Below are 23,468 nucleotides of genomic sequence, written 5' to 3' on the forward strand. Positions count from 1 at the left end.
TTTTAACAGGGTTCCCTGATCACTACATTAGCCCTGGTAAAGGAGTCAGTGTCTTGTCATATCATCTAATATCACGGACTCCTCTAACCTTCCCGCTGCCCGTTGGCGCAATCACCAGCTGCAGTAGCTAGGCACAACAGCCTGGGACCCTGACCCGCTCTGCCACTACTTCATAGGAGGTGAGCTTCTTCCAGTAGGTAGTACAGGTGCCGCCACTGTCTCCACCGCCGATCCCCTCACCATCTCCCGCAGTCCCCGCTCATCTGACCTCCTCGTCCTTTCCCAGCTCGCACTCTCCCCACCTTCCCGCCAGGTCCTGCTCTGAGCCGCATTCCTCTCTAAAAAACCTGTCAGGCAGACCCATTATTTAGACAGACCTAAATATACTGCCCCTGTATGGCATGTGGAGCCTCTCATGGGGCCTCCTACGGACCCCGGGCCCTCAGGTAGTACCTGAGTGCCCAAATGGTCAGTACGCCCCTGGGTATGAATAATTTTCAAGGTACTGTATATACACTGTGATTTTAGTAGTAAACTTACCCTTAATAACAGTCTTCCATTCAGGTATCGGCGGCTGTTGCTGGCCCAGGTGGGGTGCATTGGGTATAGCTCAGCCGGCGCTATACAGGAAGAGTCGGGTTATGCGGCTCTGCTCCAAAGCCTCTTGCTTCCTCTACCACTGGCTTCATTCACAACACTGATGCTCTGGTATGGTGGGTCAGTAACCCCCGTTCTGGGCTTGCTGACCCTCATCACAGAGCAGCAGGGCCACTGGTTGGGCACCCCTGCCATAGATATTTATTGATTTACAGATTAAATATAGCAAAATGGGTTTTCAAAACATTTTACAGTTCGATAAACTGATTAGGCCAAATGCAATTTATCAAAAGTTGCCATTCACTCTTTGTCTAATCTTCGATGTCATGTTTCGGCTCTCACCACGGTCTCTATTGTCTCGGCAGGTTCAGGTTGACAGCAAGGAACTACGGCGATTCTGCGGCCCTATGAATTCCAGTTCTCACCCCGGTCATCAGCTTTTTGTCTCTAAGGGCAACCAAATGACAATTGAATTCTATTCTGATGTTTCCAACAAGGCCAATGACCCCACCATCCTTTACTCTGGATTTAAAGCTCATTACCAGGCAGTGGGTAGGTAGAGTCAACTAGAGGACGCCTAATGGTTTTCTGAAATAAGATGGGAGGACTCAGAGGAGAGACTGGTAACATGTTGCTGTGTGTGTGCAACACATTATAAGAATGGCCGCCGTCACTTTCTAGAATGTTGGTTCTCAGCCTGCCGCCCCTTTACTACCTTCTGTGCAGCCATTTGCAGACCCTGGTAATGGGAGCATTGATTTGCAAAGTGGGTTGCAGTGTCAACAATCTCTATCAGTCTTCTGTAATTTGTCCCTGGTCTTTGAATATATCCTGCAGTAGGTCTCTTTTTGTGCTTGCAGCCGTGAGAAACTGCAGCCGCCAAAGATAGTAAATAGGGCAACCGGCAGCACCTAGCCGCTCAGAGATTCCTGTTGCTTCAATTCGCACCGGCCTAATTCACTGGTGTGAATGTAGCCTTAGGGACCAATAGTATAGGGCAGAGGAGAGGAGGTCCTCCCACTTAGGTACCAACAGACAGAGGCCAGGACAGGAAGCCATCATAGCAGGGGACAAATAATAAGAATCAGGGGGAAAGAAGCCCTCACACTGAGGGGCCAATATTAAGAGTCAGGAGGGAGGAAGCACTCATACTGAGGGGGAAATATTAAGAGTCAGGAGGGAGGAGGCACTCATACTAAGGGGCCAACATTAAGAGTCAGGAGGGAGGAAACACTCATACTGAGGAGCCAATATTAGGAGTCAGGAGGGAGGAAGCACTCATACTGAGGGGCCAACATTAGGAGTCAGGAGGGAGGAAGCACTCATACTGAGGGGCCAACATTAAGAGTCGGGAGGGAGGAAACACTCATACTGAGGAGCCAATATTAGGAGTCAGGAGGGAGGAAGCACTCATACTGAGGGGCCAACATTAGGAGTCAGGAGGGAGGAAGCACTCATACTGAGGGGCCAACATTAAGAGTCGGGAGGGAGGAAGCACTCATACTGAGGGGCCAATATTAGGAGTCAGGAGGGAGGAAGCACTCATACTGAGGGGCCAACATTAAGAGTCGGGAGGGAGAAAGCACTCATACTGAGGGGCCAACATTAAGAGTCAGGAGGGAGGAAGCACTCATACTGAGGGGCCAACATTAAGAGTCAGGAGGGAGGAAGCACTCATACTGAGGAGCCAACATTAAGAGTCAGGAGGGAGGAAACACTCATACTGAGGGGCCAACATTAAGAGTCAGGAGGGAGGAAGCACTCATACTGAGGGGCCAACATTAAGAGTCAGGAGGGAGGAAACACTCATACTGAGGAGCCAATATTAGGAGTCAGGAGGGAGGAAGCACTCATACTGAGGGGCCAACATTAGGAGTCAGGAGGGAGGAAGCACTCATACTGAGGGGCCAACATTAAGAGTCAGGAGGGAGGAAGCACTCACACTGAGGGGCCAACATTAAGAGTCAGGAGGGAGGAAGCACTCATACTGAGGGGCCAATATTGAGAGTCAGGAGGGAGGAAGCACTCATACTAAGGGGCCAATATTAAGAGTCAGGAGGGAGGAAGCACTCATACTGAGGGGCCAACATTAGGAGTCAAGAGGGAGGAAGCACTCAAACTGAAGGGCCAATATTAAGAGTCAGGGGGGAAGCCTACCCTGAGGCACTAATAGCACCAGGCATGGTGAATGAAGACGTTACAGAGGCAGGAATACCTCATTCTAAGGGACCAATGTTAAGGGTTGGAGAATGAAGCCCTCATACTGTGGGACTAATAGTAAGGGGCAGTAAGCCTCCACACTGAGGGACCAATAGTAAGGGGCAAGGGAAAGGAGAAGGGTGGCAATGGGTCTGAGTGTAAGCTCAGAAACACATTTTCTAGTTCTTTAATTTAAGATCCTACATTTCAGGTTCGCTGTTTAATTATGGAAGTTATCTAATTGTCCATCCATGCACCTCTAGGTTCTTCCCTTTCACTCCTAGAAACTCAAAATGTAACCAGAAAGCACAGGTTCACTTTGAAGAAAAACTATTTCACATAGTGGTATATATTCTTATCCTCAATGTCCTTTCTATCGTCACATCTGCCCATTATTTTCCTAATCCTAGATTGTTTGCTATTCCCCTTAGATAATGATGAGTGTGCTTCCTCACCATGCCAGCATTTCTGCCACAACTATATAGGGGGCCACCACTGCTCCTGCTTCCCGGGGTTTGAGCTACAGAGTGACAAGAGATCCTGCAAAGGTAAGTCTTATATCGGGGATGTTCAGATTTATCTTGAGTGGAAAACCAAGTGTGAGTGTTCTGGGACCCTACATTTTAGGATGCCATTATTCTGTGACCCTGTCTTACTATGAGCCTTGTGTATGCATCTGTTCTTACTAGGAAAGGGAAAAATGACCCCTCAGCAACCAATGAGATGCAGAATTCAGGGAAGGAGTGATGCTGGATGGTGGCTATTAGGGATGAACTAAGGTTCAGGCTGATCTCAGTTTGACCCAAACTCACGGGGAACCATCAAATGATAGCAGACCACATGGTCATATTTGGACAATGTCATTGGCCATGCGGTCATATTCAGTCAATGATGTCACCAGCATCTCCACATTCTTCTTACATGTGGATGCAGAACAGAGAATTCCATGGATACAGTTGATTGGGTGACCTGCTATCATGTGACAATTTCTCACGGGTTCAGTTCGGCCTGAACTTTAGCTCATCCTTAATAGCTAAGAGAAGTGTAGGTCCTAGTAAAACACATTAATACCTAAAGTCCTTAGTGCCATGGTTTTAAGACCTTGACTTGTTTTGTTATGGGAACCCAAGTGTTAGTGTGTTATTGTTTTGGGACCCCAAGTGTCAGTGTACAATGGTTCTGGGATCCAAGACTCAATGTGCCCTTAATTTGGGCTCACAATGGGGTACTCAAAATGCCAGTGCGTCATTATTCTGGGATCCCAGGTGTCAGTGTGTCATTGTTTTGGTGCCCCAAGAGTCAGCATGTAATTGTTCTGGGACCCCAAGTGTCAGTGTGTCATTGTTCTGGGACCCCAATTGTCACTGTATCATTGTTCTGGGACCCCAAGTGTCAGGGTATCATTGTGCTGGGACCCCCAAGTGTCAGTGTGTCATTGTTCTGGGACCCCAAGTGTCAATGTGCCATTGTTTTGGGACCCCAGGTGTCAGTATGTCACTGTTCTGGGACCTCATGTGTCAGTGTGTCATTGTTCTGGGACCCCAAGTGGCAGTGTGTCATTGTTCTGGAACCCCAAGTGGCAGTGTGTCATTGTTCTGGGATCCCAAGTGGCAGTGTGTCATTGTTCTGGGATCCCAAGTGTCAGTGTGTCATTGTTCTGGGATCCCAACTGGCAGTGTGTCATTGTCCTGGGACCCCCCAACTGTCAGTGCATCATTGATCTGGGATCCCAAATCTCAGTGTGTCATTGTTCTGGGACCCCAGGTGTCAGTTTGGCCTTTTCCTGGGACCGCTAAGTGTCAGTGTGTCATTGTTCTGGGACCCCCTAGTGTCAGTGTGTCATTGTTCTGGGACCCCCAAGTGTCAGTGTGTCATTGTTCTGGAACCCCCAAGTGGCAGTGTGTCATTGTTCTGGGATCCCAAGTGTGAGTGTGTCATTGTTCTGGGACCCCCAAGTGTCAGTGTGTCATTGTTCTGGGACCTCAAGTGTCAGTGTGTCATTGTTCTGGGACCTCAAGTGTGAGTGTGTCATTGTTCTGGGACCTCAAGGGTCAGTGTGTCATTGTTCTGGGACCCCCAAGTGTCAGTGTGTCATTGTTCTGGGATCCCAAGTGTGAGTGTGTCATTGTTCTGGGACCCCCAAGTGTCAGTGTGTCATTGTTCTGGGACCTCAAGTGTCAGTGTGTCATTGTTCTGGGACCTCAAGTGTCAGTGTGTCATTGTTCTGGGACCCTCAAGTGTCAGTGTGACATTGTTCTGGGACCCCAAGTGTCAGTGTGTCCTTGTCCTGGTACCCCAAGTGTCAGTGTGTCCTTGTTCTGAAATCCAAGAGTCAACATGCCCTTAAATTGGGACCCCAGATGTCAGTGTGTCATTGTTCTGGGACCCCAGATGTCAGTGTGTCATTGTTCTGGGACCCCAGGTGTTGGGGTACTATTGTTCCAGGGGCTGAAATATTAGGGTATAATTATTCTTCCTATGATTACCAGTATTACAAATGTCTTCTAGTTATTGGATTGTAAGACACCAGAAGATCTGCTGAATGGTCGTTACACCAATCTGACTGAGCCAGACAAGACGATGCCCCTCCCCTCCATCATCTACAGCTGTACCGAGCCGTACTACAGAATGGTGACGGAAAGAGGTGTGCAGACTGAAGTCTATCCTGACAAAGGGCCTTTATATAGAATGTATGGACTCAGAATAAGTCATTGATTTTAGATGCTGGGGAGTAAAACCAGTAATCAATTTCTTCTATTTCTTGAGGGTTATATTGCTGAGTGTAGCACAGTGCAGCACAGCGCAGCAAAGGGTATCACAGTGCAGCACAGCGCAGCAAAGACTATCACAATGTAGCAAAGTGCAGCAAAGAGTATCACAGTGTAGCATAGCACAAAGTGGAGTATATTAGAGCTCAGCGTAGCACAGCAAAGTGTAGTATAGTATAGCACAGTACAGCAAAGTGTAGTATAGTTTAGCACAGTGTAGCTCAGCACAGCAAAGTGTAGCACAGTGTAGTACAGCTTAGCAAAGTGTAGCACAGTATAGTACATTAGAGCATAGTGTAGCACAGTAAAGTGTAGCATAATGTAGTTCAGCACAGAAAAGTGTAGCACAGTATCTCTCTGTACACACAATTGTAAGCTCTCTCCAATAACTCCAACAGACGCTGAAAATATGGCTGCTGTCACCCCACCTTCCAATAACAAGGAGGCTGTGATATTTATCCCTTCAGATTATTGGCTCTCGAGACTCAGCTAAATAGAGACAAAGGCTATGCACTGCATTTTGGGTTATTCCATATTTCTGGTGGTGAACCAGCAAAGTTTTTGATAATAATTGAACCCATGGCAGTGGCAAACATTAAGTTTTTTTTTAATTTGCCTTACGCATGATTGGGTATTCTTTGCTAAGTGAAGCTTTACCTCATTTACGAAGCTCCTGAGCCACTGCACTTTGCAGAGTGCACAGTCTATTTGCTTTTTGCAAATCAACTCCTTTGTGTTCTTTCTCCTGACCCCCAGTTGAATGACCCCGGATTCGCTGGAATATTGCGAGGTTTTCTTCACAGTGGACTTTGTACGGACACGCCATGAGTCAGAAATGTTCTGCTGTCCCCATAGAGACAAATTTCTGTGACTGTTCAGTAAAGCAAAGTGCAATAATCCATTACATTTTACTTCTAATAACAATGTAACCTTTTCTTAGGCTCCGCAACTTTCACGTGTTCCGAGTTTGGAGTTTGGATGGATGAAAACGGGGAAGTCCGTATTCCCACCTGTGTTCCAGGTAAAGTGTTTTGGGGACCAATTAGAGGGACATTTCACTCCTATGAGCACACTGCTGCTGAGCAGGGATGAGCAAAGTTGACCATTTTCACTGAAATTTAAGTTTTAACTTAAGGTAAAATCTAAAAAAATGTCCCATATGGCACAGCCTATCAGCAACCTTAAACCCAATAGAGCTTTCAGTTTACATCGTTACATAGATAGTCTGGTTGAAAAAAAAGACACAAATCCACCCAGTTCAACCAACAAAAGGGAAAAAAAACATACAATCCCATATACACAATCCTATACCCTCCCCAACCATACAATCCCCTATACACAATCCTATACCCACCCCAACCATACAATCCCCTATACACAATCCTATACCCACCCCAACCATACAATCCCATATACACAATCCTATACCCACCCCAACCATACAATCCCATATACTCAATCCTATACCCACCCCAACCATACAATTCCATATACACAATCCTATACCCTCCCCAACCATACAATCCCATACACAATCCTATACCCTCCCCAACCATACAATCCCCTATACACAATCCTATACCCACCCCAACCATACAATCCCCTATACACAATCCTATACCCACCCCAACCATACAATCCCATATACACAATCCTATACCCTCCCCAACCATACAATCCCCTATACACAATCTTATACCCACCCCAACCATACAATCCCATATACACAATCCTATACCCACCCCAACCATACAATCCCATATACTCAATCCTATACCCACCCCAACCATACAATCCCATATACACAATCCTATACCCACCCCAACCATGCAATCCCATATACACAATCCTATACCCGCCCCAACCATACAATCCCATATACACAATCCTATACCCACCCCAACCATACAATCCCCTATACACAATCCTATACCCACCCCAACCATACAATCCCATATACACAATCCTATACCCACCCCAACCATACAATCCCATATACACAATCCTATACCCACCCCAACCATACAATCCCATATACACAATCCTATATCCACAGTTGATCCAGCGGAAGGCAAACCCCCCCCAGCAAAGCATGATCCAATTTGCTACAGCAGGGGAAAATATTCCTTCCTGATCCCCCGAGATGCAATCAAATATTCCCTGGATCAACTTTACCTATAAATATTAGTACCCAGTTATATTGTGTACACCTAGGAAAGAATCCAGGACTTTTTTAAAGCAATCTACTGAGCTGGCCAGAACCAACTCTGGAGGGAGTCTATTCCACATTTTCACAGCTCTTACTGTGAAGAAACCTTTCTGAATTTGGAGATGAAATCTCCTTTCCTTCAGATGTAAAGAGCGCCCCCTTGTCCTCTGTGATGACCTTAAAGTGAATAACTCAACACCAACTTCACTATATGGACCCCTTATGTATTTATACATGGTGATCATATCCCCCCTTATATATTTATACATGGAGATCATATCCCCCTTATGTATTTATACATGGTGATCATATCCCCCCTTATATATTTATACATGGAGATCATATCCCCCCTTATGTATTAATACATGGTGATCATATCCCCCCTTATGTATTTATACATGGAGATCATATCCCCCCTTATGTATTTATACATGGTGATCATATCCCCCCTTATGTATTTATACATGGAGATCATATCCCCCTTATGTATTTATACATGGAGATCATATCCCCCCCTTATGTATTTATACATGGAGATCATATCCCCCCTTATGTATTTATACATGGTGATCATATCCCCCCTTATGTATTTATACATGGAGATCATATCCCCCTTATGTATTTATACATGGTGATCATATCCCCCCTTATGTATTAATACATGGTGATCATATCCCCCCTTATGTATTAATACATGGTGATCATATCCCCCCTTATATATTTATACATGGAGATTATATCCCCCCTTATGTATTTATACATGGTGATCATATCCCCCCTTATGTATTAATACATGGTGATCATATCCCCCCTTATATATTTATACATGGAGATTATATCCCCCCTTATGTATTTATACATGGTGATCATATCCCCCCTTATGTATTTATACATGGAGATCATATCCCCCCTTATGTATTAATACATGGTGATCATATCCCCCCTTATATATTTATACATGGAGATTATATCCCCCCTCATGTATTTATACATGGTGATCATATCCCCCTTATGTATTTATACATGGAGATCATATCCCCCTTATGTATTCATACATGGTTATTATATCCCTCCTTATGTTTTTGTAGCACTACCCCCTTGGGCACTGCTGGGTAATAGCACCTCCTCTGCACTCCCTGGACCCTGAGAAACCTCCGACGCGCTGGGCACTACAGGTTCAGACATGTTTAAGCAGTAATACTCTTGACACTTGAATATTCGTGTAACTGTTTACTAGAACAGGTACAATAATACCACACCAGGATATACAACAATGAAACAGGATATTAGTCTTACAAATCCCAATGACCCATATGGGATCTGGGAGACAAATACCAAATTGGATTAAACGAGTAGTGATATATAGATATATATAGATTGGAATATAGTAAGTGAGAGTAACTGCAATATGCTATGATATTACATAGTTACATAGTTACATAGTAGGTGAGGTTGAATAAAGACAATAGTCCATCCAGTTCAACCTGTGTAGGTGTGTGTGGCTGTACTCATCTCACATACCCCTGAATGTTCTGATCCTTGAGATGTAAGTCTAAGAGTCTTTTGAAAGCCACCATACTACCCGCAGAAACCACCTCTTGTGGTAGAGAATTCCACAATCTTGTAGCCCTAACAGTAAAGAACCCCCCACGTTGCCTGTGGTTAAAACGCTTCTCCTCTAATCGCATTGTATGCCCTCGAGTCCTCATGCAATCCCTTCGAATGAACAGCTTTTTTTCTAAGCTGGGATCCCCATTAAGATATTTATAAATTGCTATCATGTCCCCCCTCAGACGTCTCTTCTCCAGGGAGAATAAATCAAGCGATTGTAGACGCTCTTCATAGTCAAGGTCCTCCAATCCCCTAATTAGTTTAGTTGCCCTTCTCTGGACTCTCTCCAGCTCCAACACATCCCTCCTGAGGACTGGCGACCAGAACTGGACAGAATACTCCAGATGCGGTCGGACCAGAGTTTTATAAAGTGGAAGGATTATAGTCTTATCTCTGGAATACATCCCTTTCTTTATGCATGCTAATATTCTGCTGGCTTTGGCAGCTGCCGCTTGACATTGCATGCTGTTGCCTAATCTATCATCAACCAAGACTCCCAGATCCTTCTCCATTTTTGATTCCCCCAAGGGTTCCCCTCCTAACGTGTATTGTGCTTTTATGTTTTTAGTCCCCAAGTGCAAAACCTTACACTTCTCCACATTAAACCTCATTTGCCATGTCCTTGCCCACTCTGTAATTTTGTCCAGGTCATTCTGTAGGATATCTGCTTCATGCTGTGCAGTTATTTATATATTAATATTATTCACCAATGAACAAACTTAGACTTAGGATCTTCAGTAATGAACCGTTCTTCCTGTCTGTCTGCAGATTCAGTCTAACTAACTGGCATAAACACTCTAAAACTGGGGGCCCCCTTTAGGATTAACCAAATATAGTCACTGCGCTAGCAAGGCCTTGCGGTTCTTCACCGGCAGTTGGAGCTCTAATCACTTATTTAAGTGATATTTGTAATCCAGAAAAGGGGTGTAGGCAGTATCCAGATCCTAATGTAAATGTATGCTGTGTACAGTTATAGGTATACTTGCTATTCTCCACAGATAGCCAGGTACTTTACTGTAGCGGCAGTGTCCAGCAGTGATCTTCTCAGCCTTTCACAGGGCTCTCTCTCTCTCTTATGCTGCGTCACAGGTAATCTCAGCACTCTCAGAATGTTGACCTCTCTCTCTCTCTGCACCGCTCTCTATCCTTTCAATCCCCGCACTTGACCGGTCACCTCACCATGACTTCCGCAGTCCTTCTCTCTCAGGATGCGCTCTCTCTGCAATCTAGGCCTTGTCCTCCGGCTTCTCTCCTGGTCAGTCCATTCTGCTGCTCTTCTCCGCACACCCGCACTCCACGAGTTCCCCGAAGCAAGAGAGCGCATATCCGACCCCGTCCCCAATTTATCTCCTCTTCCATGATCCTCCGTGGATCCCTCAAGGCTCCCTGGGAGTGTGGTCCAGTCAATCCTTCAATGCATGGTCCCTGCCTTCTTTCAAACAACATCCCCCATAATCCAGTTCACCGCTCCTTGGGAGAAACCATCTTCTTTCCATAGTTCTTAAAGTAGCAACCGGTCCAGACCTAAATCGCAATTCACTACTATAACGCCATGTTTCCACCTGGCTACATCTTTTTTTCTTCTTTCCTCTTTTTTCTTCTTCTTCCTTCTTTTTATTTATTCTTCTTTCTTCTTCCTTCTTCTGCTTTGTCTTCTTTTCTCTTGTTCTTCCTTCTTTTTCCCCTTTCTTCTCCATCCTCCCTTTCTTCTTTTTTTCTCTTTCTTCTTCCTTCTCCTACTTCTCTTTTTTTCTTTCTTCGCTATCCTTCTTTTTTTTTTTCTTTTTTTTCTTCCTTCCTCTTCCTTCTTCTTTTATCTTTTTCTTCTTTCTTCTTTTTTCTTTCTCCTTCTTCCCCTTTCTTCTCCATCCTTCCTGTTTTTTATTTTTTTTATTTTTATTCTTCATCCTTTTTTTCTTCCTTCTTCTTCTTTCTCCTTCTTCTTCCTTCTTTTTTTTTTCTTTTTCTGTTTACTTCTACTTCCTTTAATCCTACCAGAATAAAGGAAGGTGTGTGGGGGAGGGGATATACCACCTAAGTGCAGTATTTAAAAGTAAGATTTATTAACACAAGTTTAAAAAGACTCACAAGATATCAGTGGGAAAGATCGCCCATCACATAATAAATGTCGGCAGGTCATCTCCATCCTGCAGGCTTCTCTTGGTGGCCAGCCAGAAGATGGTAGGGAAAGGACGGACGCCCTGCAGATGATCAGTAAATTTACAATGGTTCCTATCCTCAAAGAGCTAAGTTCCTAACTTACATACAGTCACAGCGCCAGAAAGTATTCACAGCGCTTTACTTTTTCTACATTTTGGTATGTTACAGCTTTATTCCAAAACGGATTAAATTCATTATTTTCCTCAAAATTCTACAAACAATCCCCCATAATGACAACGTGAAAGAAGTTTGTTTGAAATCTTTGCAAATTTATTCAAAATAAAAAACAATAAAAATCCCATGTACATAAGTATTCACACCCTTTGCTCAATACTTTGGTGAAGCTCCTTTGGCACCAATTCCAGCCTCAAGTATTTTTGAGTATGATGCTACAAGCTTGGCACTCCTATTTTTGGGCAGTTTCTCCCATTCTTCTTTGCAGGACCTCTCAAGCTCCATCAGGTTGGATGGGGGAGGGTTGGTGCACAGCCATTTTCAGATCTCTCCAGAGATGTTCAATCGGGTTCAAGTCTGGGCTCTGGCTGGGCCACTCAAGGACATTCACAGAGTTGTCCCATAGCCACTCCTTTGTTATATTGGCTGTGTGCTTAGGGTCATTGTCCTGTTAGAAGATAACCCTTCACCCCAGCGTGAGGTCCAGAGGGCTCTGGAGCAGGTTTTTGTCAAGGATGTCTCTGTACATTGCTGCATTCATCTTTCCCTCAATCCTGACTAGTCTTCCAGTCTCTGCAACTGAAAAACATCTCCACAGCATGATGCTGCCACCACCATGCTTCACTGTAGGGATGGTATTGGCCAGGTGATGAGCGGTGCCTGGTTTCCTCCAGACATGACGCTTGCCATTCAGGACAAAGAGTTCAATCTTTGTTTCATCAGAGCAGAGAATTTTGTTGCTCATGGTCTGAGAGTCCTTCAGGTGCCTTTTGGTTAACTCCAGCTGGGCTTCTATGTGCCTTTTACTGAGGAGTGGCTTCCGTCTGGCCACTCTTCCATACAGGCCTGATTGGTGGAGGGCTGCAGAGATGATTGTTCTTCTGGAAAGTTCTCCTCTCTCCATAGAGAAATGCTGGAGCTCTGTCAGAGTGACCATTGGGTTCTTGGTCATCTCCATGACTAAGGCCCTTCTATCCCAAGAGCAAGAGTCCTGGTGGTTCCAAACTTCTTCCATTCACGGATGATGGAGGCCACTGTGCTCATTGGGACCTTCAATGATGCAGAAATGTTTCTGTACCCTTCCCCCAATCTGTGCCTCCATACAATCCTGTCTTGGAGGTCTGCAGACAATTCCTTGGACTTCATGGCTTGGTTTGTGCGCTGACATGCACTGTTACCTGGGGGACCTTCTATAGACAGGTGTGTGCCTTTCCAAATCATGTCCAATCAACTGAATTTACCACAGGGGGCCTCCAATCAAGTTATAGAAACATCTCAAGGATGGGATGATCAGTGGAAACAGGGTGCACCTGAGCTAAATTTTGATACTTATGTACATGAGATTTTTTACTTTTTTATTTTTAATACATTTTCAAAGATTTCAAAAAAACGTTTTTCATGTTGTCATTATGGGGGATTGTTTGTAGATGTTTGAGGAAAATAATGAATGTAATCCGTTTTGGAATAAGGCTGTAACATAACAAAACGTGGAAAAAGTGAAGCGCTGTGAATACTTTCCGGATTCACTGTACATACACAGGTCAATTTAGACAGGATTCAATGAACCTATCAGCATGTCTTAGGAGAGAAACCCACACAAGCACAAGGGGAACATGCAAACTCCATGCAGACAGGGTACCTATTAGGATTTGGAACAAGGACCCTAGTGGAAGGCAGGAGTGCTAATCACTAAGCCACTGTGCTGCCTTATAAAGTATAAAGACTAAAGAAATAAAGGCCTGAAACAGCCACCACATCTAAGGACTGGTAGGCTGTGATATATGACATTTTTGTTTTTGGGTATACACCATATTACCAAAAGTATTGGGACGCCTGCCTTTACACACACATCAACTTTATTGGCATCCCAGTCTAAAGCCTCGTACACACGCTACGAATTTCTGCCGACCGGTCGTCCGTCTTTTGTCCAGAGTGGTGTCCGTTGGTTGGAATGTGCTCTAGACTGCACACAAATTTTCCCGTACGACAGAATTCTACTTCAGAAGTGATGTCATGTGTTGGATTGCTTTCTATGTGTTCTTTCATCTCTAAGCATGCCTAGTTTTGCTCATAAGATTTTTCCCCGTCAAAATCTGTACTAATGAGACGAAAATCGGACGTGTGTTGACAGAGGACAAAAATTTTAATGCCTGCACACCAGAATTTTGTCAGCCAAAAAGTCGGAGTCGGCTGTCGAAAGCACCGTACTAAAAATCCGAAAATCGGCAGATCGGTCGGCGGACGAAATTTCCCTTCCGAATTTCTTATCCTGTGTATGGGGCTTTAGTCGGTAGGGTTAAATATTGAGTTGGCCCACCCTTTGTAGCTATAACAGCTTCAACTCTTCTGGGAAGGCTGTCCACAAGGTTTAGGAGTGTCTATGGGAATGTTTGACCATTCTTCCAGAAGCTCATTCGTGAGGTCAGGCACTGATGTTTGACGAGAAGTCTCTGCTCTAATTCATCCCAAAGGTGTTCTATGAGGTTAAGGTTAGGACTCTGTGCAGGCCAGTCAAGTTCCTCCACACCAAACTCGCTCATCCATGTCTTTATGGACCTTGCTTTGTGCTCAGTCATGTTGGAACAGGAAGGGGCCATCCCCAAACTGTTCCCACAAAGTTGGGAGCATGAAATTGTCCAAAATGTCTTGGCAGGCTGACGCCTTAAGAGTTCCCTTAACTGGAACTAAGCTCAACCCCTGAAAAACAACCCCACACCATAATCCCCCCTCCACTAAATGATTTGGACCAGTGCACAAAGCAAGGTCCATAAAGACATGGATGAGCGAGTTTGGGGTGGAGGAACTTGACTGGCCTGCACAGAGTCCTCACCTTTTGGATGAATTCGAGTGGAGACTGCGAGCTAGGCCTTCTTGTCCAACATCAGTGCCTGACCTCACGAATGCACTTCTGGAAGAATGGTCAAACATTCCCATAGACCAGTGATGGTAAACCTTGGCACCCCAGATGTATTGGAACTACATTTCCCATGATGCTCATGAATTCTGCAGTGTAGTTGAGCATCATGGGTAATGTAGTTCCAAAACATCTGGGGTGCCAAGGTTCACCATCACTGCCCATAGACACACCCTTAAACCTTGTGGACAGCCTTCCCAGAATAGTTGGAGGAAAAACAGGCGCCACACTAAGTGCAGTATATCTGGATAAACGTTTAATAAACCAAATAGAAAGGTACTCACAAACGATGATATAAAAACAGCATATCAGTGGTAAAGGAATGGTAATCCCAGTGTCCAAATTCAGGATGGCACAAGCGGTCTCAAAGCATCGGGCTGTAGCGAGTGGAGGATCGTACGTATCCCGGAAGTGACGTCAGAGCGGCCAGCGCTGTGTCCCCAGTAGACGGGAAGTATCGATCCTCCACTCGCTACAGCCCGATGCTTTGAGACCGCTTGTGCCATCCTGAATTTGGACACTGGGATTACCATTTCCTTTACCACTGATATGCTGTTTTTATATCATCGTTTGTGAGTACCTTTCTATTTGGTTTATTAAACGTTTATCCAGATATACTGCACTTAGTGTGGCGCCTGTTTTTCCTCCTACAGTTCGCCACAAGTCTCTTCTACTTGTTTACAGAGCAGCCTGCGGAGTGTAGCATATGGAGTCGTATGTACATGGACTTTTTATGGACTCTTCTAATCCAATTTAATATCTTTAGGCTACTGTGTCATTTAAGTAGCATATGTCCGTATTGGAGCTTGTGGAAGTTTTTGGACACTCATTTCCCCAGTTGTGCGCCAGGTCTAACCCCCCTCTTTCTTTCCCAGAATAGTTGAAGTTGTTAACCTGCAAAGGGTGGGCCAACTCAATATTGAACTCTACGGACTAAGACTGGGATGCCATTAAAGTTCATGTGTGTGTAAAGGCAGGCGTCCCATGGCTGTTTTATGTCTTTTTGACCAACAATCTTGGACTCCTTAATCTGGTTTGGAATTGACACTCCTTTCTGTATTTTTATGGTTTGAGCTACTGTTGGGTGCAAGGGGTGGGCCAACTCAATATTAAACTCTACGGGCTAAGACTGGGATGCCATTAAAGTTCATGTGAGTGAAAAGGCAGGCGTCCCAATACTTTTGGTAATATAGGGTGGTTCGGTGAAGTCACAGTTTTCTATGAGTCCACCCAAATGTATCCAGTATTGAGCCCTAATGACAGGAGAGTGGTGTTGCCCCCAAAACGTGTTGGCTGTTTTATGTTTTTTTGACCACTAATCTTGGACTCCTTAATCTGGCTTTGATTTGACACTCCTTTCTATATTTCTGTGGTTTGATTTACTGTTGGGTGCAAGGGGTGGGCCAACTCAATATTGAACTCTACAGACTAAGACTGAGATTCCATTAAAGTTCATGTGTGTGTAGAGGCAGGCGTAGTGTAGGTACACTTTAACACTGACAAACCCTAAGATATTGACAAATACACTGAAGTGACCCCAATGGACGGAGTTAAATGTGGATGGATATTACAAATTGCAGTCTAGCATATCTTCGGATTGCTACCAACCATTGTTGTAAAATGTTCTTGATGTCAGGTGGTTAATTGTGAGCTCTTTTGCCCACAGTGTGCGGAAAGCCTTCGAATCCCGTCACCGGACATAGCCGCATCATCAATGGTGCAGAGGCAGAAGTGGGGAACTTCCCTTGGCAAGTTTTACTGATTACATCTGGGCGTGGTGGTGGCATTCTGATAGGAGAACATTGGGTGATGACGGCTGCCCACGTGATAAGGGAAAAGGAAAATGAAGAAAATGTAGATGACGCCAATAACCTGCATGTTTTCATCGGTGACACAGATGTAGAGAAGCTAATAAAACGAAGTAACTTAGCAGTTCGGGAAGTTCATGTGCATCCAAGTTATGTCCCCGGCTACCATGACCACGACATCGCTCTGATTCGCCTGCAAGATCCCGTCACCATGGACCAGAACACCTCTCCCATCTGCCTTCCCGAAGACGGTGATGAGTCCTTGTATGAAGCCGGCACTGTGGGGTATGTAAGTGGATTTGGAATGACGGAGAGGAACAGAATTTCCAATCTTCTGAAATACGTGGCTTTGCCCACGGTTCAGAGGGACAAATGCCAGCAACAGCTAACCAAGAAACAAAGCACGCTGTCTTCACAAAGTAGAATCAAAGGGGAGAAATTCACAGAGAACATGTTCTGCGCTGGTTTTCCAGAGGCTGAGAAACGTCAGCAAGACTCATGCCAAACAGACAATGGGGGGCCATATGCCTCTCGAAACGAGGACAAGTGGGTGGCCACCGGTATTGTGTCTTGGGGTATTGGTTGTGGTACTGGCTATGGCTATTACACCAAAGTCAGCAACTACATTGATTGGATAAGAGGCCATCTGAACAGTTAAAGTGTATGGAAACCCAACATTAATACGAGAGAGAAGGGTTGAATGCTTTATAAAGTTAATATTTTCTTTTTTGCTGCCTGTGTCTTCTTGGGGAGATCTCCTCTTACTTCCTGTCCTGGGGATTCAACAGGAAATGAGAGGAAATTACCCAAAACCTTCAATGTCGGCACTTTGCTGGGGGAAACCACTCCAGGCTTGCAAACAATACAGGAACCAGCCTTCATCTAAAATCAACAAGAAGATTTAGGAGATGGACGCATTTTGCCCTTAACAGGAGTTAGTGGTAGAGTTACCTCCACCAATAACCCTTGTTCAGGGTAGACATGGGCAGAACGAAAAAATTTGTTTCGTTTCGATTCATTATTTACATAAATTTGTTTAATTTGTTTTCGGAATTCGTTTTGTTTATTCAAATTCGAATAGATTCAAACTTTCCGAATTCGGTTAAATTGAACTCAATTTGACCAAATTTGGAGAATTTGAATCAATTCGAAATTGAATTTACTATATTTCAAATTAAAATTTTAGAAAAGGGTTATATTCTTTCTATTCCATTCTATTGTTTTTTCTATTCTTTTATTTCCTATTCTATTCTATTTGAAATTAAAATTTTAGAAGTTGTTATATCCTTACTAGTTTATTTTATTCTATTGTTGTTTTAAATTCTTTTCTATTCTTTTATTTTCGTTTCTATTCTAATCTATTATTTTCTATTCTAATCAAATTTTGGAAAATGGTTATATTCTTTCTATTCTATTCTTTTCTATTCTTTTGTTTTTTTCCTATTAAATTATATTCCATTCTGTTCTTTTCAAATTCAAATATATTCAATTTGAAATTCGAATTTCAGAAGAAGTTATATTCTGTTTTATTCTATTCTATTGTTTTTTTTTCTATTCAATTTTTTTTCTATTAAATTCTTTTCCATTCTGTTATTTTCTATTCTTTTCAAATTCCAATTTATTCTATTTGAAATTAAAAATTTCGAAAGAAGGTTATATTCTATTCTATTCTATTCTGTTGTTGTTTTCTATTCTATTCTTTTCTATTCTATTGTAATTTGAATTTACTCTACTTAAAATACAATTTTATTTATTTTATTCTATGCTTTTCTTTTTTTTATTCTGTTTTATTCTATGCTTTTCTTTTATTTATTCTGTTTTATTCTATTCTTTTCTTTTTTTTATTCTATTTTATTCTTCTTTTATTTTCTATTCTATTTTATTCTGTTCTTTTATTTTCTATTTTATTTTGTTCTGTATTTTTCTCTTCTATTCTTTTATTTTCTATTTTATTCCTTTACTTTCTATTCTATTTTTTCTATTCGTTTATTTTGTATTCTGTTCAGTTTTACTCAATTCTATTCTTTTATTTTTTTATTCTGTTCTTTTCTATTTTATTCTTTTCTATTCTATTCCTTTGTTTTCTATTCTATTTTATTCTATTTGGACTACTTAAAACACAATTGTATCTATTTTATTCTATATGTTTCTCTTTTTTCTTCTGTTTTATTCTATTCTTTTTTATTCTATTCTTTTATTTTCTATTCCTTTATTTTCTATTCTATTTTTTCTGTTCTTTTATTTTTTATTCTGTTCTTTTCTATTTTATTATATCCTTTTCTATTCTATTCCTTTGTTTTCTAATCTATTTTTGTTCACTTTGGAAATTTGAATTCTATTCGAAAGCTATTCCAATTCTATCAAAAACAATTCATATTCTATTTGAAAAGGATTCAAATTCTATCAAAAAACGATTCGAATTTGAATTTAGTTTCGTTATTTCAGATTCATTTAAATTAATTTGAATTATATTTGAAAAGGATTCAAATTCTATCCAAAAATGATTTGAATTTGAATTTAGTTTCGTTATTTCAAATTAGTTTAAATTCATTACCATTGTCATTCGGAAATTCTGAATAATTCAAATTTCCAAATAACAAAAAATTTGTCCAGGTCAAGAATGCTATCCGTATCCCCGCTCAGAAGATTCACCTTCACTTCGAAGTACTGATAATACCCAAAACACAGAGTGGTGGGACGTTTCTCCATTGGGGACCTCATGGAGATTCTAACCCTTCCACACTCTATTCAAAACCAAAGAAAAGGCTGGACTTGTATGTATTTCGGAGGGGGAAACCAGTAGAACACGCTTTGCAAAATTCAGTTATAACTGCACGAGATGTAAAACTAATAATCTAGATTTGTATCTTTTACTCGGATGTACTATATGGAAGAAATTAATAAAGTTGAATTAAATGTTGGGATTGAGCCAGGCAATAAGTCCTGTTTTGAACAATGTTTTTCTCTTGCTGGTTCTGGACAATAAAGCAAAAACTAAACCTACAGTATCTGGGAAGTATCTGCTAAATGTAAGAGTGACCGTGTAAGCCAGGCTCCTGATTAAACTTTGCCTGCAGTCGATCGGACTGTGTTGTGTTACACTATTTGGTTTATCATTGCTCTGTGTCTTTAAGCTTTGTTCTGCTGTCTAAGCTGAACTCTTCCTCTCACCGTACTTCTCTACCTCCCCTTCCTTCTCTCTGGAATCATTCCACTGTATCCTGTCATGGTGTAGACGTCTTTCCATGTGGTTACAACATCAACGTTTTTCTACCTATGAGCAGGGATTTTTTTTCTCAGAAAATAGGTGCAGGAACTCAACCATGACCCTGTCAGAACTATTGGGGTTAAAAGGAATCATATAAGGCCCATACATATTATATTATACATATTGTTATATTGGGCATCCTGGCAGCTATTTTGTCATGAGGTGAATGTAAGTTCATTGTCCTTGGGTAAAGATTCTTACAGAAAAGAGTCTCAGCAAAGACCTTCTCAAGCAATAAATTAAAGAGGCCCGGACAACACCCCCAAGATAAGGACTAGCCATGGTGCCAGGCCGGGTTATAATGAGAGTGATGTCATTCTTGTCTGGATTTCAACAATGAACAAGAGATCAGAATGTTTCATTTTTTTTTAGGGCTCATTTAAAAATATGCTTGAGGAAACATTATTATTATTTGTAGTAATTGTATTAGCAACAATATTATTATGTCGTTGTTTTATATGAAGCATATACATAGGCCTACTTAATTGAATAAGTTCTAGGAATGTTTTATATATATATATTACTTTTATAATATTCAACTGATATTCATTTTATATTGGAGGGGAGGTACTCCTTGAATTATATGTGTATTATTATGGATATAATAGGTATAAGCTTCAAATATATAGAATAGGGTGATATGTATACCATTGTTTTTTTTTGTAAAGAACGTATTGGTATACAGAGATTCCACTTTAACCACTTTACCACCGGAGGATTTTGCTGTCTTACGTCCAGGCCACTTTTTGCGATTCGGCGCTGTGCGACTTTAACTGACAATTGCGTGGTCATGCAATGCCGTACCCAAACGAAATTTACGTCCTTTTTTTTCTCACAAACAGAGCTTTCTTTTGGTGGTATTTGATCACCTGCGCAATTTTTACTTTTTGCGCTATAAACAAAAAAAGAGCGACAATTTTGAAAAAATAACAATATTTTCACATTTTTTTATATGAAATTCCCCCCCCCCCCAAAAAAAATTTAAAAATCAAAATTTTTTATCATTTTTGGACAAGTTTTCTGCTACATATTTTTGGTAAAAAAATCAAAATAAGCATATTTTGATTGGTTTGCGCAAAAGTTATTGCGTTTACTAACTAAGGGAAAGATTTCTGTCGTTTTTGGTGTTTTTTTTTTTTTTTAACGAGTAATGGCGGCGATCTGCGATTTTTTTTTGTGGGACTGCGACATTGCGGCGGACAGATAGGACCCTTGACTGACATTTTTGGGGTTACCAGTGACATTGCTACAGTAATCAGTGCTATAAATATGCACTGTTACTTTAAAAATGACACTGGCAGGGAAGGGGTTAATTTTATTGGAGAGGGAGGGGTTAATGTATGCCTGGTGCTTACTGACATGTGTGGGGGGAGGTGACTATGTGACACAAGGACAGATCGCAGGTTCAGCTATGCTGAACCCTGCAATCTGACACTGCCTGTCATTTAGGAGATCCGCCCGCTTTGTTCACACAATCGGGCGGATCTCCAGACTCGATTCCCCGACGATCGGGGAAGAGCAGCGGTGATCGCTGCTGCTCCTCCCCTGGCCCGACTCCCGCTGTGACTGAATACAGTGGGAGCGAGCCTCCGGCGGCGCACACGCGCCGCCGAGAAGGGGGAGTGTCTGGCGACGTAGGTCTACGTCGCCAGAAGATAACGAACCACTTTGCCGCAGTAGAGCTTTAGTGAGCAGCGGTAAAGTGGTTAAATTGCTCACTTACAAGGAATGTTAATTGCGGTGGTTTTAAAATCCTATACTGGCAAAACAAAATCCACGCCCACATTCCCATAGGATAAATGTTTAGTGTAAGTGAGAGACAGGAAGAATTGAAAAGATCAGGAAGGAAGTAAGATGGTCGGATGAGGTTCTGACACACTGATGGGAGAAATTTGAAGCTGAGGCAAACTACTCAATAGTGACATCCCAGGCAACAGACATAGACGTTTTTGGTAAAGTATACATTTCTATATTTTCTATAGGCAATTTATTTGCCATATACATCTGACTGAATCATTATTATTCTTATAGCATCAAGATTTGAATTTAGATCATTCTAACTGCAGTATGATTGGTCTATTTTCCAATCTTGGGGTAATTATACAATTGTATGTGTAGATTCCCTTTAGGCTGATTTCAGTCCATTGTAAAATGGGGCAGTTGTGATGTATTCTTAAAATAAATTAACTTAATAGAAGTTTATTTTTCCAAAAACAATCTTGACTTCTAGCAAGTCTCGGTGCATGGTGTAACAATGTTGTCCATGCAATTTTTTTTAAATATTGAGTTTTGAACATCTGTAGGCTGAGAGAGGTCACGTGTCAAATCTGCCAAATTTTGTTTCCCTATTTCGTGAGCTCATGAGAAGCTATCACTAGTGATGAGCCGAAAACCCTCCCCCCCCCCCCCACCCGGGTCGGTTCGCACAGGAAAACACCTCAAACAGAGGAAAAGTTTGTTCGAATAAACAAACCCCATTGAAGTCTATGGGACTCGAATCTCAAAAATCAAACGGCCTCATTTTGAAGGCTTAAATGCAAGTTATTGCCACAAAATAGTGTATGAGGGTCCGGGTACTGACCTGGGGAACATGTAGCAATGAAAAAAAAGTTTTTTAAAAATGATCATTTTTAAAGGAGCACTGACTTACTGATTTTAATGAGACTTAAAGTGAAACTATAAAAATGAAAAATTCCTTCAAATATCGTGCCTGGGGGGGGGTCCCCTGAATGGGCCTGTAAAGTAGTGCATCTCTACGATGTATGTAGCCTGCTGCAGCAATACTGACATTTCCAAAGCACAAAAAGTCATATACAAATATACATACAAATTTCAAATCACATGTTCTTGTCATATGGGTGCAGAAAAATTGGGCCTTGGTTGTTGGTGGTGCCTGAACACCGTAACCCCTCAAAGTTACTCTTGCTGGATGCCGGGCCCTGCTGCTAAAAAATCCATACAAATTTCAAATTGCATGTACTTGTCATATAGGTGCCAAAAATTGGGCCTTTGCTGTTGGTGGTGCCTGAACACCCTAACCAAGCCCTCAGAGTTACTCTCGCTGGGTGCAGGAACAGGACCTGCTGGTAAGAATTCCATACCAATTTGAAATTGCATGTGCCATACAGGTGCGAAAAATTGGGCCTTTGCTGTAGGTGGTGCCTGAACACCGTAACCAAGCCCTCGCAGTTACTCTTGCTGGATGCAGGAACGGGACCTGCTGGTAAGAATTCCATACAAACTTGAAATTGCATGTACTACACAGGTGTCAAAAAATGGGCCTTTGCTGTTGGTGGTGCCTGCACACCGTAACCAATCCCTCACAGTTACTATTGCTGGGTGCAGTAACGGGACCTGCTGGTAAGAATTCCATACAAATTTGAAATTGCATGTGCTATACAGGTGCCAAAAAATGGGCATTTGCTGAACACCGTAACCCCTCACAGTTAGCAGGGCACAGGGACAGGGCCTGCTGTTAAAAATTCCATATGGCATTTAAATTGTATGCACCTGTCATACAAGTACAGAAAAATTAGGCCTTGGGGGTTGGTATTGACCTAAACCAAAAACATTGTTGGAAGCTAGCAGAATCAAGGTAGAGGAATAGGATGGGCAGCATATGCAGTCTTCAAGGGATGGCAGACCCCTAGCAAATTCAATCAGTTCCATCAGCATCAGGGGCTTGATAGCTCTTGTTGATCCAGGACTGGTTCATTTTGATAAAAGTCAGCTGGTCAACAGAGTCTGTAGACAGACACAC

General features: G+C 42.3%; 2 protein-coding genes across 2 annotated transcripts in view; both read left to right on the plus strand.

Moving 5' to 3' along the window:
• LOC309563073 (complement C1r-A subcomponent-like) overlaps positions 1 to 23,468 on the plus strand; it is a 250,760-nt gene that overhangs the window by 25,413 nt on the left and 201,879 nt on the right. Inside the window, exons 3-4 of the mRNA XM_082267376.1 lie at positions 963 to 1,149; positions 3,228 to 3,344. Of these exons, the coding sequence (XP_082123502.1) occupies positions 963 to 1,149; positions 3,228 to 3,344 (304 nt within the window). The remainder of the gene's footprint in view (positions 1 to 962; positions 1,150 to 3,227; positions 3,345 to 23,468) is intronic.
• On the plus strand, positions 3,363 to 17,404 carry LOC309563263 (complement C1r-A subcomponent-like; the record flags this gene model as incomplete). The annotated part of the gene is made up of 4 exons (XM_082267669.1): positions 3,363 to 3,395; positions 5,305 to 5,440; positions 6,505 to 6,585; positions 16,299 to 17,404. 4 exons carry the CDS (start codon positions 3,363 to 3,365, stop codon positions 17,096 to 17,098), a joined length of 1,050 nt encoding a protein of 349 aa, XP_082123795.1. The 3' UTR covers positions 17,099 to 17,404.

Source organism: Pelophylax lessonae (assembly GCF_965119305.1).
Source record: "Pelophylax lessonae genome assembly, chromosome: 9".
NCBI lineage: Eukaryota > Metazoa > Chordata > Amphibia > Anura > Ranidae > Pelophylax > Pelophylax lessonae.